Raw genomic sequence first — 14,236 nt, 5'->3', positions numbered from 1 at the left:
ATCTCCTCTTCCCCTCTACCTCAAAATCCTTCTCGGTTGTTGGCTACTGGGTTTCTTCTCTTTGTTGCCCAAGTGAAGATACAGGCTATGGAAAAATCTGCTGTGTATCCATGGCTTCGAACCTGCTGTTGATTATCGTCTTCATCTTTGATATAATCGCCTTTGGTCTCGCCGTTGCTGCCGAGCAGCGTAGAAGTAAGGTACTATAAAAACCTAAAGTGTTTGATTGTAAATTTAAAAACTTTAAAACTTAAAGTGTAAAACAAAATTTATATTTATGTTTATATTACTTTTTATTTCTGAGCGTCTGATATTAGAAGGACACGTGTCGCGTTCGCGGCAGTGCGCGGAGGATACCCGCTCTGCCGTGAACAAAAATCCCACTTCCTCGCCTAACATGAATAATCTAGAATGGAATATAACTAATCAATCGCGATGGATGGAACTCTCGACCAACTATCACTGCTTCCAACCCTGATGATTCAATTTTGGGTTGAAAATTGGATACCCCGTTGTTGAGATCCACCCTAAGTGCAGTGGCAATTACCAGCTATGTCAAGTTTGGTGTTTATTACACCGTGTAGTGTAGGGATGGTGTAGTAGTCCTAGAATTTGTACTAAAGAAGGGAATTTTATATGAGACTTTCTCCTTAAGAATGCTTTGGAGTGCATCTTCATCTTCTGAATGGTTAACAACCCCCACCCCTTCAATGAAGGAAGGGTTGAAAACCCACTAACAATAAGAAAAGAAGAAAAAAATCCCATCAGTCTAAAATTGGTTATTGTTAGTATTGTTTTTGCATCAATTTGTGATAATAATTTGTTTATATAAATGTACTATTTTTTTAAGTGTCAAAATACCCATTTTCTTGTGAAAAATGGTCATTTGGAATGGATGGGATGGAGCCCACCAGACCTGCGACTCTGCGGGGCTGGGACCTGGCACCTGGGGTTCGAGAGAAAGTGAGTGAGAAACTGGTCCTTTTCGAGGGTGGATTACCCACGTTTTAGCACGTGACACGTCAAACGGGAAGCGAAATTTGATGGACCAAAGGACTGGTACACTTGTGAACTGAACACATGTGTGCCCTCGTCATTCCAAATGGCACACAAAGGAAACAGATGGGTTTGCAGCCCATGGGCCTCTCCCCCATATTAAGGGGACAGTATGGCTGCCCGGATACGGTATTTCGATCAGTTCTGCGGTCAGGTTCTAAATTCTAAACCAGAAAAAAAAAGGACGGAGATGGCGTAGCTAGTAGCTAATAGGCGCTAACTGTGGATAAGAGGGAGTGCATCGAGACTCGCCCTTTCTTTGTTTGTTTCCCAACACGAATCCCAAGGGGTGTGAAGAATCAGATGAACCATCTCAGATGAAACGAGGCACCTGGTCATCATCAATTCATCAAAGGACGAATTGAATTTCAAACCCAAAAAACTGTATCTATCTTTCTTCTTCTCCGGAGTAAAGATTTTTCATCGTATAATGATTAGTGGCTTTACGAGATATCACCCTTTTCGTATGTGTACCACTGGCTTTCTTCGTGAATCCTGATGCCCTATATTACTGCTTATTTCCGTAATTTCGTCCTCAGAGTACGATAAATTGACTAGGGCTGAACTCGGAATACGAGAAAGACCAGAGAAATTGATCCTTACCGATGAGGTTTCAGCTGTGGTAACTGGGAAGTTTTTCCTCTTTTTTTTTTTGCCTTTGCTGGGTTAAAATGTGTTGTTGATGGTTGGATACCCTAGCTATTAGCTAGAAACAGAAATAGTGCCCAATTTGTTGTAGCAGATCATTAATCTTCATATCTACACACAAACCCGGAAGAAGAAAGTCACTGCTTTTGTGAGGTCTTGATGGGAGACGGTTATTCCATCCGTCATGGTAGCAATAGCATTAATAACAACAACACTAGTAGTAACTGTTATGTAGCAAATACGACGACGACGACGACGACGACGACGAAGAAGAAGAAGTCCAAGAAGAAAAGCGGCGGTAAGAAGAAGAAGATGGCTGTCGAGCAGATGTTAGCTGCTAAATCTGTATCCGAATGGGTTTTTCTTGATTCTCCGCCTGCTCCATCTGTTGACGATTTTGGCGTCCCGAAGAGCCATACAAGACTTGCAGACAAGGTGGTCTTCGAGTTGCATTCCCATTCCACTTGTAGTGATGGGTTCCATTCTCCTTCTGCGCTTGTTGAGAGAGCTCATGGCAATGGAGTGAGTTATTCCCTTTTTATTTCATTTTATTTCATTTATACTGTCTTGTTGTTTTTATCTTGGTAAAACTTCCTCTTTTCTGCACTTCCGGCATTTCGTGGCTGTTTGTTAAACGGATACCGAAAACGATTTTTTTTTCTTCTCTCTCTTTAACTTTCATTCCTGTATATGGGTATTGGGGTTGAGTTCCTTTGTTGATTTTAGTGTTGGTAGAGTGGTGTTTAGAGTCCTCCTATTTGGGTTCTCATAGTATGATTCTTCTTTGCTTCCTTGTGCCTGTTTGTTTTATATACTTTCATAGCTCAACAGTCTCAGGTGTTGAGTCTTTACTGTGTTTTGTTTTTCTGAGATTTATCTTTGTTTTCTTACCTCTCTAGCTTCCTATTTTTGCCTTTACTACCTTGCTACTGTTCTGTTAGGATGGTTGTGGATGGTTTCACTTTTTGCCTTTGTGGTTTCTGTTTTGTTTACTGGTCTTCTTTTTTGACTCCCCATCACGTGCGGTTCTTATACAACGGATGAAATGCAGAGAACATCTTCATACTGCGGTTTGTGAATAATGAGGCAGTGTTAGTTATTCTATGCTAGTTAATTTAACCCCGCATCCGTGACAAGTAATGATTTACAGGAATCCATGGCCTTGGGAATTTTGTGTCTGTATGCACTCTTCTGCCCCCTTATGAGATTTCTTCTGCTTCTTCCCCTGTAGCTTTGATTCTTCTCAAGTTTCCCCTTTCTTCTTCTTCTTTCCTTCCTCAGCTTTTCTGCTCGCCATTGTTCATTCTTCCAGACTTGCTGCCAACTGTTCGTCTTAATTTCCACCTCTGTTTGGTTCAAAACAGCAACAATAAGAAGCCTTGTCCCAACTAAATGGTCTTAATTTCCACCTCTGTTTGGTTAGGTCATTTAATTGCGGGGTAGGGTGATACCTAGCTCATTGAAGGTTTATTTACCAGTTTAGGTGTCTTGGGGAAGTGAGCCTTACTGGGCAGAGCCATGGGCTGCCTCCGTGGCTCCGCCTTCCTCATTGTTGACTTAGCCATTCTCACAACGTGTTAGTTACAAGTTTTATTTGATCAGCTTTCCCTTTCTTTTGGGTGGTTGTGCAGTTTGGGGTGTTACATTGTAGGTCCAAGGTTGTCCAATGTGAAGAAATGAATTGGAGCTGTACAAATCAACAACATTGTCACCAAGACAGGAAGCAGTAGGGAGCCAAATTCTTGGACTTTAGGGAATGATGAGTTTTGAGACAGCTCTATTTTAGAAACTGTTTATTGAGATAGAGATGTGTTTCAAAAATAATTTTTTTGTAAGCTAAAACTAAAATGGTAAAATTCTTTTAGGATAACTTTCCATTCTTACAGGCCTTATGTTTTAATATTTCACAGCATCTAAGGGCAAACCTGATGGTGTATCATTCATTAGCATAGTCTGATTACCAGATCAAGTAATCTTATATTAAATGCATTTTATTATCTATTTACCCTAGCAATAACTCCAATGCTTAGTGGACCTAACTTTGGTCTTTGGACAACAATCAAAGCCTTCCATTGAAGAATAGTCTGATTTTGGCAGAAAAAGATCCAAAAACTATCATTTAATGGATTGGTGTCTGATTGCAAATCCTCAAATTGAAGAATTGCCAGATTTTGGCAGAAAAGGATCCAAAACAATCATTTAATGGGTTGGGGTCTATTTGGCAGCAAAACAATAATAATGGTGTGAAAAAGAGATCCTTGATGGAATGTTATGCGTTCAGGAGAGAAGAAATGTTAGTAGAGGTTGAGATAGATCCAATTTATCTCTCTGGAATGCTGTCCCGATGGTGTCAGCTAGCTTGTGGTGTGAAATTATGCTAGCCCCTCTATCCTGGAGAATTGGTCTGCAAAGATGCACTTACATGTGAAATCTTGGATGCTTGGGTAGTAGAATATGATGTGGATCTCCTATGTCAGCTTAGTAGACAATTCCATGGAAGTAGAAAAAATTTTTTTTTTTTTTTTTTTTTTTTTGGGGGGGGGGGGGGGGGGATGCAACTAGGAGCAGCATGGGAGTCTTTTCCACAAGAGCCTTCCCACATAATAATGAGAATTGTTTTGTTTGTCTGTTTTCTTCGGAAACCTTTGATCCAGCCAAATATCATTCTTTGTGTTTACTCTGATGAGTTTGTTGAGGTATCTGGCTACTCAAGTTTATACTGGATGTTGCAGAAAATGCTGGTGTTGGATAACATGTGCTTACATAAATAATTATATTGCCCTCCCCAAGAAGTTCAAGCTTTTAGGGTACGTGGTAGTGAACATGGTGCTAGAGCAGGGAGTCAAGTGTCAACATGGCAGTATGGCACCTCTTCCCCCTTGGTCCCATGTGGAGCATGTGATGTATCATATTCAAGGACTAAGCAACAGTAGGCTTGCAAGTGCCAGTTGGTGGAGTTCTTGATGTTTGTCCTTATATAGAAGTTCAGGCTTTTAGACAAGCAGATAGAACCTCGTGACGTTACTAAAAAGAAGTCAAAATAGTCTGGCATTAATAGAAATCTGTTCAGAGAATACAATTACTAGATCACTGAAAACCCTTATGCTATCAGCCCTCCTTGTTGTTTATTGGGAATTACTTTGAGTATGTATTAAATTAAGCCTAACATAGGGATCTTTTTCACCTATGCAATTATAATTTAATAAATACAGCTAGAATATCCAGTCATCTGACCATCCAGCTGATAGAAAATTGCCTATATATTTCTACTGTGCACTGACTTAACATCTTTGAGATTAAAACCCTTACCTTTAGACTTGGAACTACTGGGTCATGACCTGGCTGATTTCAAAGCTAGAATCTCCATAAACTTGCATCCGACAAGGGGTAGTCATTTTGTTCTTCTTACTATTATTTGATATCCATCGAACCAGTATACTATTATTTGAAAAGTTCATCACCTTCTAAGGTTGAGTATCTGTCTTGTAATACATTATAATACCCTCCAAGTATGATTGCTAGTATTAGATTTTGATATTTGATGTTTTACTGGAAAAAGATGGGAGCACGATATTTTAATTTGGTGTGTTCAGAACAGGTGAAAGTGCTTGCACTGACTGATCATGATACCATGGCTGGCATCCCAGAAGCATTGGAGGCAGCTCGGAAATTTGGCATCAGGATAATCCCAGGTGTTGAGATTAGTACCATATTCTCTCCAAGGTCATCTTCTTTTTATACTTTGCTATTCTTATGGAGAATGGCTGTTATTTCATTTGTATATTTCTATTTCTTCTTGTTTATAGCTATTTAGAACACATCACTTATTCTTGGAGGGTAAATGAAAAGGGGCCTTTCTAATTTTATGATTTGGAATATGTGCAACAGAGGAGAAACTGGAACTGAAGAACCGGTTCACATCCTTGCTTATTACAGCAGCTGTGGACCCTCAAGAATTGAAGAGTTGGAGAATTGCTTGGCCAATATAAGGGATGGTCGTTTCCTCCGTGCAAAGAACATGGTCACAAAGCTGAACAATTTGAAGATGCCCCTTAAGTGGGAGCATGTTGCCAAAATTGCAGGGAATGGAGTAGCTCCTGGGAGGTTGCATGTGGCTCGTGCAATGGTTGAAGCTGGCCATGTAGAAAATTTGAAGCAAGCTTTCAACCGATATCTATATGATGGTGGACCAGCCTATTCTACGTAATAATCCCATAACTAGCTCTTTCCTTGTTTTCCCTCACTTCAATTTTTAATTGTAAGAGTGTAAACACTGTCCCCAATCCTACAAAACATTTGAAGAGGGTGGAGGTTGCAATTTGCACCCATCTGGCAAAAATTAAGAACACAAAATGGAATATTAGTATGATAAAATAACCGTGATTGTTTCTTGAGGGAGCTGATTTTCGCAGCTGCAAGGACCCTGTATTGTTCTGGCAAGGTCTTGGCAGTGAAATAACTTTTTTTTTAATTCTACAACCATGTTTTTTATGAAGAAAAAGAGTTCAATTGAAATTTTTTCTTGCTTGTCTGGTATTGTAAGTAGTTTCTGTTAACTTGTAAGCTGCATGACTCAGGGGTAGTGAGGCTCTAGCAGAGGAAGCAGTTCAATTGATATGTCAAACAGGGGGTGTGGCAACATTAGCTCATCCATGGGCATTGAAGAACCCTGTTGCAATTATCAGGAGATTGAAAGCTGCTGGTCTTCATGGGATAGAGGTCTACCGAAGTGATGGGAAACTGGCAGGTAAAAATATTGTCCTCAAAGTTTTCACCCCAAAAAAAGAAAACATGATTCAACCACAAAGATCACCAGAGGGTGAATGTGATATGGATAAATTAACTTATTTCAGCCCTGAACAGGCCTGAGTCTATTTTTTCAAAACTTTTTTAAGGTCATGTATTTGTTAACTGATACAGGGACCACCAGAATGGGTCTTGGAGGAAGTGAGTTATCAACCATTAATTTTCACATATTTTTTAATTGCACCAGTTCTGTTTGCTAGTAATTGGCTTTCGTCTAATGTAGACTGTTTGGTTCTCCAATAAAATTTTGAAAGGTTCCACCCTGCATTGTTTTGTATTTATCACTTTGCATGATCTTTTATTAGATAATAACTCATGCTGTGCCCCCTAACCTTCTACTTTTGCTGATGTTTTATGATCAGCGTTTAGTGAGTTGGCTGATACCTACAATCTTTTGAAACTTGGAGGATCAGACTATCACGGTAGGCGACGCCATGATGAGTCTGATCTGGGAAGTGTCAATCTGCCTGTTTTGGCGCTGCATGAGTTCCTTCAGGTAGCCCGACCTATTTGGTGCAATGCGATTAAAGATATACTGCATAGGTTTGCTGAGGAGCCATCTGATGCAAGTCTGGAGAGGATTGCAAGATATGGGAAGATCAGGAACTTAAAGGGCGGTTCGATGAGTTGTAGCAAGGATGTGATTGACCTGTGCCTTTCCTGCTGGTTGACAAGCGAGGAAAGACAGACTGTTGATGTTGAAACACTCAGCTTGAAGCTTTCCTGTGTTGCAATTAATCATCCTGTTATCGAGGTGCCTGTAACAAGTGCATAGATCTTTTTCCATTCTATTTTACTCTTTTTGTGGGGATGGTGTTGGCAATTCTAATTGAATTCAAAAAATTATCTGCTAGTGTGAGGACCACTAGAGCTTTTTTGCTTCTATTTTTGAAATGTTTTATTGAATTTAACATGTCTTGTTCTTTGGAATTGAAAATGCATATAAACATTTGTTTACTTGCTGTATCTGTGTTCCATCTTAATTTTTCACTTGTTGGCCTTGTACTTAGTACTCCTTTAATTGCCAATGACAAATTGTATCTCTTCTATTTGGAGATTATTTCCATCTTCTCTGTACTTGTATTTTAGAGTATTGAAACTGGGAAGCAAAGAGTCTAGCAATGACTTACAGTGCAGAATTTATCGACAGTAACAGTTAAGATGAGCATACATGGCCTGAAATGAACTAGATCTGCCTTTGTCCAATAGTATTTTCCAAGTTTCATATAACCGTACAGGGGATGTTGATTAATCCAGGTGAAGAACAGGAAAGAGGAAATGGTAGTAGAGGTTGGGCTTGGTGTTGGAATGCGAGATTTGGAACTTGAAATCTTGGTCTGTCAAGAACTGAATTATACTGATTCTCCCGTTAAGTGGTTTTAGCACTTGGGTTCTGAAGCAGGCTATTTGGCCCTGGTCTTGGAAGAGTACCTATGCTTCTCTTGGAGAGCATCCTCCCTCAAACCCCACTTAATAATTGCTTTGAAGAATGATCTTAGTCATACAATTTACACTTTGATAAGAGTTGCTAGGAGGAAAGGCCTTCTTGTATCAAAGGGCTTTGCTTGGGCTTGAAAGCAATCTTGGGCTCCTCACCCTGAAAACTCTATAATTGTTTAAAATCTCAAGTCCCAGTTTTTTGAATGCTTGAATGGTTATCTTACCACCTTAGCCTATTAGATATCTCCATTGAATGGCCTTGAAAAAGCCCTGGTGGAGTCGAACTGCAGAGATCTTGTTAAGATGCTAGAGTTTGCTTCTATGACTTCTCAGGCAATGAGTGTTGAGCCTATTATATCGGATATTAGACAGCTTAGCTCTTATTTTGTGGATGGTAATTTTGTGTTTGTTTCATGGCAGATCAAGTTGATCATGTTGTCTAGAGGGCCCAGCTGATTCTCTCCTTCCTTGGCTTTGTCGTGTGAATAAAATATTTCTTTACAAAGGAACCAAAAAAGAAAAAAAGATCTCCATTGCCTTAATAAGTTGGTAGGAGAATAGATTCTCAAAAAACAGAGCTCCTCCAATTAGTCAATAGAAGCAGAAGCAGGGAGAAGGTGAGGGAATTGCTTCATTTGCTTTCGTTCACCAACGTTCATTATTTTCCTTTTTTAACAGTAATAATTCAAAATCTACCTGACATTGAGAAAAGGAATTCAAAGGATGTGAAGGGCGCCTAATAATAGAATCCAATCCCTGCACTCTAAAAAGCAGAAAGCGGAAAAGATAAAAATGGTTGCTTGCTGAGCTAGAAGTGACGAAGTGCCTCTTCATGTTGACGAAGTGCCTCTTCATATACTTACTTGTAGCTGCGTATTTGCACGTTACGTGGCAAATCAGAAACCTCTCCACTCACGTGACCACGTGACTCTCTTACCAAAAAGAAGTAATAGTCACGTGACTCTCTTTTTTTCCGTTGAAATAAAGAAACAGAAAAAGAAAAATCTAGTTGGCAGTGATGGTGATTAGTGCAAGGGAAGTCAACATGAACGCCTCTTTAATAAGAGCGAAGCCAACGTGGCAATAAATCCACGTCGGATACAACGCGGAAACGCGTAAGAAAAATTAAAGGCCGTTTTCCGCAAAGCTTGGCTTCCTTCTCACGCAAAGCAAAGCTTCGCCTACGCCATCTCTCCCTCTTTTGCTAAAATTGACGGCTATTAATTTCATAGTTGTAGTATTTTTTTTTTAACAAAAAATAATTTTTATTAAACTCTTAAGGTTAATACTAGAGGAAAGGAGATTAGTGTTTACAAAATAAGGTACGGATTGCCACCAGACACGATTAAGCTGAAATTTTTTTGAGTCACGGACTAAGAAATCAGCAAGAGAGTTACAAGATCTATGGATAAAGCGAAAACTTACACAAACTAAACTAGTAGAGAACCTCCGAATTTCCTAGACTAAGTCATGACTTGGCTAGTCAAGAGATTGGACTTGGCCATTTAAGGTCTTTACGACTATAAAGCAAACTGAGAAGATTACAATCTGGTTATTACGCAAATTACAAATAGTTAATATAACGTCTCTAATTGCTTCTAATTCTGCTACAAGGGATGAAAATTCAAACCCAAAAGTAGTCTTTGCAATAACAAAATGTCTTATAGGACTCTAAACAATGTTGCTCCTCCCTGAATGCCTTGAAGATTTGTCCCATGAAGCATTTGAGAAAATCTTGAAACATGTTTGAGGTGGTGAAAGATTTGTATCCGAAGCACTACTGTTGTCTGCTGAGATGTCCACGGTATCAATCGGACCTTGGAAAGAAGTATGATCTTGCACCCATTAAACTTCGCTGAGTAACTTATTCATCCAAGTCATAGTATTAGAAATTGAAGCACTCTTACTACTAAATAAAAATTCGTTTCTTGCATATCAAATAACCCAACAAAGTATATTACTGAATATATGCACATATTCAGAATGATTAGAATCTCCAAATTTGGCATCAAAAAAATTCAACCAATCATGAATAGAGTTATCTACAAATTGATTTGTGTCAATTCTATTTGTAGTATATATTCATATATATATATATATATGTATGTGTGATACTCTCATTCATATTTAGAAAAAAAAAAAAATTTGATAATAATTTCATACAACTTGCATTTTGCAAGGCCCAATTATAGTCATTCATGCAAGTTGCAAAGGCACATCATGGTCATCAACTCAATATGACAATTTGATTACCAAATCATTTTCGGCCACAAATTTATCTTCTTATTGTTTGATTCGTAACTAAATAATATTAATGAGACAAAAGATTTTTGTCAATCTCATAGCCCTGTGTGGTAAAAAGAGCGAGTGATGTGAAATGAATATAGAGAATAGAATTCAAATAAACCAAAATTGATTCCAATACAATCAACATAGTAAAGACCTTACGAGACGGCAATAAACAAGTAAGGAGAGATAATTAATGATGTCATGATCGAATAATAGAAAAAACGCCAAAAAAAGAGTCGTGAATTTGTGGCAATGCAAATGCTTCATAATTCCTTAAACATATCCAATCTCTTCCTTATTAAATGAAGGATTGGAAGATAATTAGTAGCTTTTGATGTTTGATCAAACGTAACCCTAGCTTTCATTCAAATCATGTACCACTTGAAGTCTCTTTAGCTTTCAGTCTTTTTTGATCGTGGATTCATGATAATATCAGAATATTTATTTATATTTATTTCATAAAAAAGTTTATATATTTTCTATGAGCGTGCGTAAAGATAACATGATTAATAATAATATAATATAAATGTTGACAAAAAAAAAAATATATAATATGAACTGATGATAACAAAAAAAAAAAAAATATTTAATTAAAAATGAAATCGATGATCTATGTTAGCATCCCGATAATAATAATTTAAAAATGGATTAAATAAATGTCTAGAGGCTTCCTCGTCCTTATCTCCCATTTGGTCCCCAAGAACAAAAATATAAAAACAAAAATAAAGTATAAAAATAATAATTTTTCAGCCCCAACTTTAGCAAGTTGCAACTGTAATTTCCAGGAACTTGCACGCAGCTTCTACGATCTTTTTTGTAAGGGCCCCACAAAACAAGCGGTTCATATGGGTGGGTCATGGGTCGGAGGCGGTTTTAGAGATTCAACCCGATACACTAGTCAGGCGGCCCAACTTTTCGGATCCTACATCAAACGGGGGTTCCTCTACCCGACCCAATAACAGATCTGGAAGTTGCAACTTGCAACTACCCGATTCTGCCACTAATTTAATTTGGTTCACTTTTTGTATTTATTGTCTTCTTTTTATCTTCACGAGTGTTGGCGAAATATCTGAGCAGAGGTGTGAACCGGGGTAGTCAACAAGTATTCCAACGTATGAGATGACGCCACGTATAAATGTAATGACACCTGCCGGTCACAACTGGACAGGTGTCGATCGACTTCGCAATTTTTTTTACGTGTCGCTTTTCCGTTGGCTGATTCTCTTTGATTTGCGAACCGTGACGTCATCGATGGAGTTCTCAGTTAAATTAATGGAGGAAATGAGGGTTAGAGGAAGGAGAAGGCAAAGGCTAAGGCGGTTATATAAAGAGGCAGTGAGAAGAGACCTGCAAGTAAACAAAATTGTAGAGAGAGATTCCACCAAAAAAAAAAACGAGTGTTTGATAATTTCTCTGATCTACAAGGCTCACTGGTTTGATCGTCTCTTCTTCTAGTCCCCCCCTCTCTGATTCCCGCTTCTCTGTATCCCTTTCTGTCATCATCTGTCTTTCAAAAATTTGGTTTTGGGGTTTGCTTTTTTGGATTTGAAAACAGGAACGAAAAGCAAACTTGAAAGAAGTTTTATGTTTTGGAAGCTGGGTGGTTCAGAATAGAGATTCAGTTTTTCTTTTATTTTTAAGTTTTTGCACAGCTTTTGTTAGATTTTCATCACCGAAAGGGTTGTTTTTTCTGTCCCTCAGGTTGATGATTCTAGGTTTAGATAATCACTTGTAGAAAAAAAATATTTTCTTTTTGTTCTTCTCTAACCTTCTCCTGTTCTTTGGTTTTGGTAAGATACAGGCGGGTTTTTATTTTGTTTCATTCAGAAGACATGGCAGCAGCTATTGATGTTTACAGTAATTGTTCTGTATTGACAGATCCTTTCAGAGAGGAGCTCATGAAAGCACTTGAACCTTATATCAAAAGTGATTCATCACCCTCCTCTGCAATCCCTTCTACCTCTTCAACAACTACAGCATCTCCTTCTTCTTCATCGACTTCTTCTTATTACCCCTTCTCTTCTTTCTCTTCTCAACCCCAGCTTTTTCCTGATTCTTGCTCGTGGGCAACCCAAATGTTTTCTCCAGGGTTCTTTATCCAAGGCCAATTTGGTCTCGAGCAGTCAGGTTCTTCTATAGGGCTTAATCACCTTAATCCTAGGCAGGTTCAGCAGATTCAAGCCCAGATCCAGTTCCAACAGGAGCAGCAACACATGGCCGCCATGGCCGCCGCTTCTATCCACAATAAGAAGCAACAACAAACCCTGAATTTCCTGAGTCCAAAGGCAATCCCGATGAAGCAAGTGGGTTCACCACCAAAACCCACGAAGCTTTACAGAGGGGTAAGGCAAAGGCATTGGGGGAAATGGGTTGCAGAGATTCGGCTACCAAAAAACCGTACTCGGCTTTGGCTTGGCACTTTCGACACCGCTGAGGAGGCGGCTTTGGCCTACGACAAGGCCGCTTACAAGCTCAGAGGAGAGTTTGCGAGGCTGAATTTTCCCCATCTACGCCATCAAATTAGTGTCGGAGGGGAGTTCGGCGATTATGAACCCTTGCATTCCTCAGTGGATGCGAAGCTTCAGGCGATTTGTCAAAGCCTAGCTACTTCGCAGAAACAGGGGAAAGCAGGGAAGCCTGCGTCTTCTTCCGATAAGAAGGCGAACGCTGGGCAATCTCATTCGCAAGCGAGTTCGACGGTGACATCGGAACATCAGCAGAGCATGTGTTCGGGTAATTCTTCGGAAGGCAATGTGGATTTTCTGGGAACGAAAGACTGTAAGGTGGAGAACGCACCATCGCCATCGTTAACAGAGAGCGATGAGTCTGCAGGGTCTTCGCCTGAATCTGATATCAAGTTCCCCGATTTCAACGAGCCTCCTTGGGATGAGAAATTCATATTGCAGAAATATCCTTCATGGGAGATCGATTGGGAAGCTATCTTGTCTTAAGAGTTCTATTGTATTTTGCATATTCCCTATTTTTTATTTGGGATATTGGTACTTAGCTCAATTAGGTGGGTTTCTGTTTACTGTTTATGGGGTAAAAGGTGTAGAAATTGTTAATTCAGGTAGCCACTGCGATGAGTTTTTGAGATTTGCAGGGCTAGCTTGGAATAGTCTGTCAAGGTTTAGAGTCAGTTGAGCAGAGGGTCCTAATGAGGTCATGTTAGTATGTGTCATCTCCCCTACCTGGTTTGCTGGTTTTTTTCTTTGCTTTACCAGGTTGGAGTCACTACTATGTAATTGTCTGTTCTTGTATAGTGTATTTACTTCTCTTCTTTGCATGAGATGCAGTTGTTTGTGTGGTGTAAATCTTTCAAAAGCTAGTGGTGATGAGTTGAGTTTAGCTCTTCGTTGATGGTGGTAAAAGTTCACTAGTTAAGGCTCGATTCGTGATGGGAAAATGAGATGATGATGAGGAATTAGATGGTGTAGAATGAAGAACCGAAGAGAGGGTTCGTGGTCAAAGGAGTTGTTTTCTTGGTGTTCGAATAAATTCCCTTTGATAGAAAGAGCTGCATGTGAACACCATAGAAATCTTGAGATACAGATACTAATCAAAACCATCATTAGCATTTAGCACATACAATGAACCTTACCTCTTAAAAAGGGCACCAAACAGCAGCAACTTGGGGGACCACAGGCTTGGCATTTTGATAGGTAGCAGTAGAAGTGCCGCACAAGCAGGTCAGATTCTTTCAGGAGTAAAAGGAAAAAAATATATTTTTTTTGCTTTGGGTAATTGGGTGTTTGTGGTTATTAGTTAGCTGAGCTAGAAAGTTCTTTTCTTCTCTTGAAGCAATATGCATGCCTTCCCAGCGATTCATGTTGCACATACAGCCACCAAAAGAATCTAGTTAGGTTTTGAAGAAATGGAAGTATTCAAAACGGTTTATGTTCTTGACTTTTTGTGAGTTACAGGCATGAGGATTGCTTCCCATGGCAAATAGAATCTGAAGCAGCTCTTGAGTACTGGGTGTCTTTGAATAAATTTT

At 39.2% G+C, this 14,236-nt stretch overlaps 2 protein-coding genes across 2 annotated transcripts; both read left to right on the top strand.

The window, feature by feature from the left end:
* Positions 1-1,185: 1,185 nt before the first annotated feature.
* Positions 1,186-7,762, top strand: LOC149009150 (Polymerase/histidinol phosphatase-like protein). The gene is made up of 5 exons (XM_089160578.1): positions 1,186-2,226; positions 5,303-5,427; positions 5,593-5,907; positions 6,282-6,451; positions 6,873-7,762. The coding sequence occupies exons 1-5, from the start codon at positions 1,864-1,866 to the stop codon at positions 7,283-7,285; spliced, it is 1,386 nt and encodes a 461-aa protein (XP_089016704.1). The 5' UTR covers positions 1,186-1,863; the 3' UTR covers positions 7,286-7,762.
* A 3,820-nt stretch (positions 7,763-11,582) lies between these two features.
* Positions 11,583-13,528, top strand: LOC149009149 (ethylene-responsive transcription factor RAP2-4). Its single transcript, XM_089160577.1, has one exon. The coding sequence runs from the start codon at positions 12,072-12,074 to the stop codon at positions 13,188-13,190; it is 1,119 nt and encodes a 372-aa protein (XP_089016703.1). The 5' UTR covers positions 11,583-12,071; the 3' UTR covers positions 13,191-13,528.
* Positions 13,529-14,236: the final 708 nt, after the last annotated feature.

Source organism: Hakea prostrata, chromosome 7, assembly GCF_041222555.1.
Source record: "Hakea prostrata isolate BN-2017 chromosome 7, UWA_Hpros_2, whole genome shotgun sequence".
NCBI classification, from domain to species: Eukaryota; Viridiplantae; Streptophyta; class Magnoliopsida; order Proteales; family Proteaceae; genus Hakea; species Hakea prostrata.
This window is presented reverse-complemented; position numbering and strand designations above follow the sequence as displayed.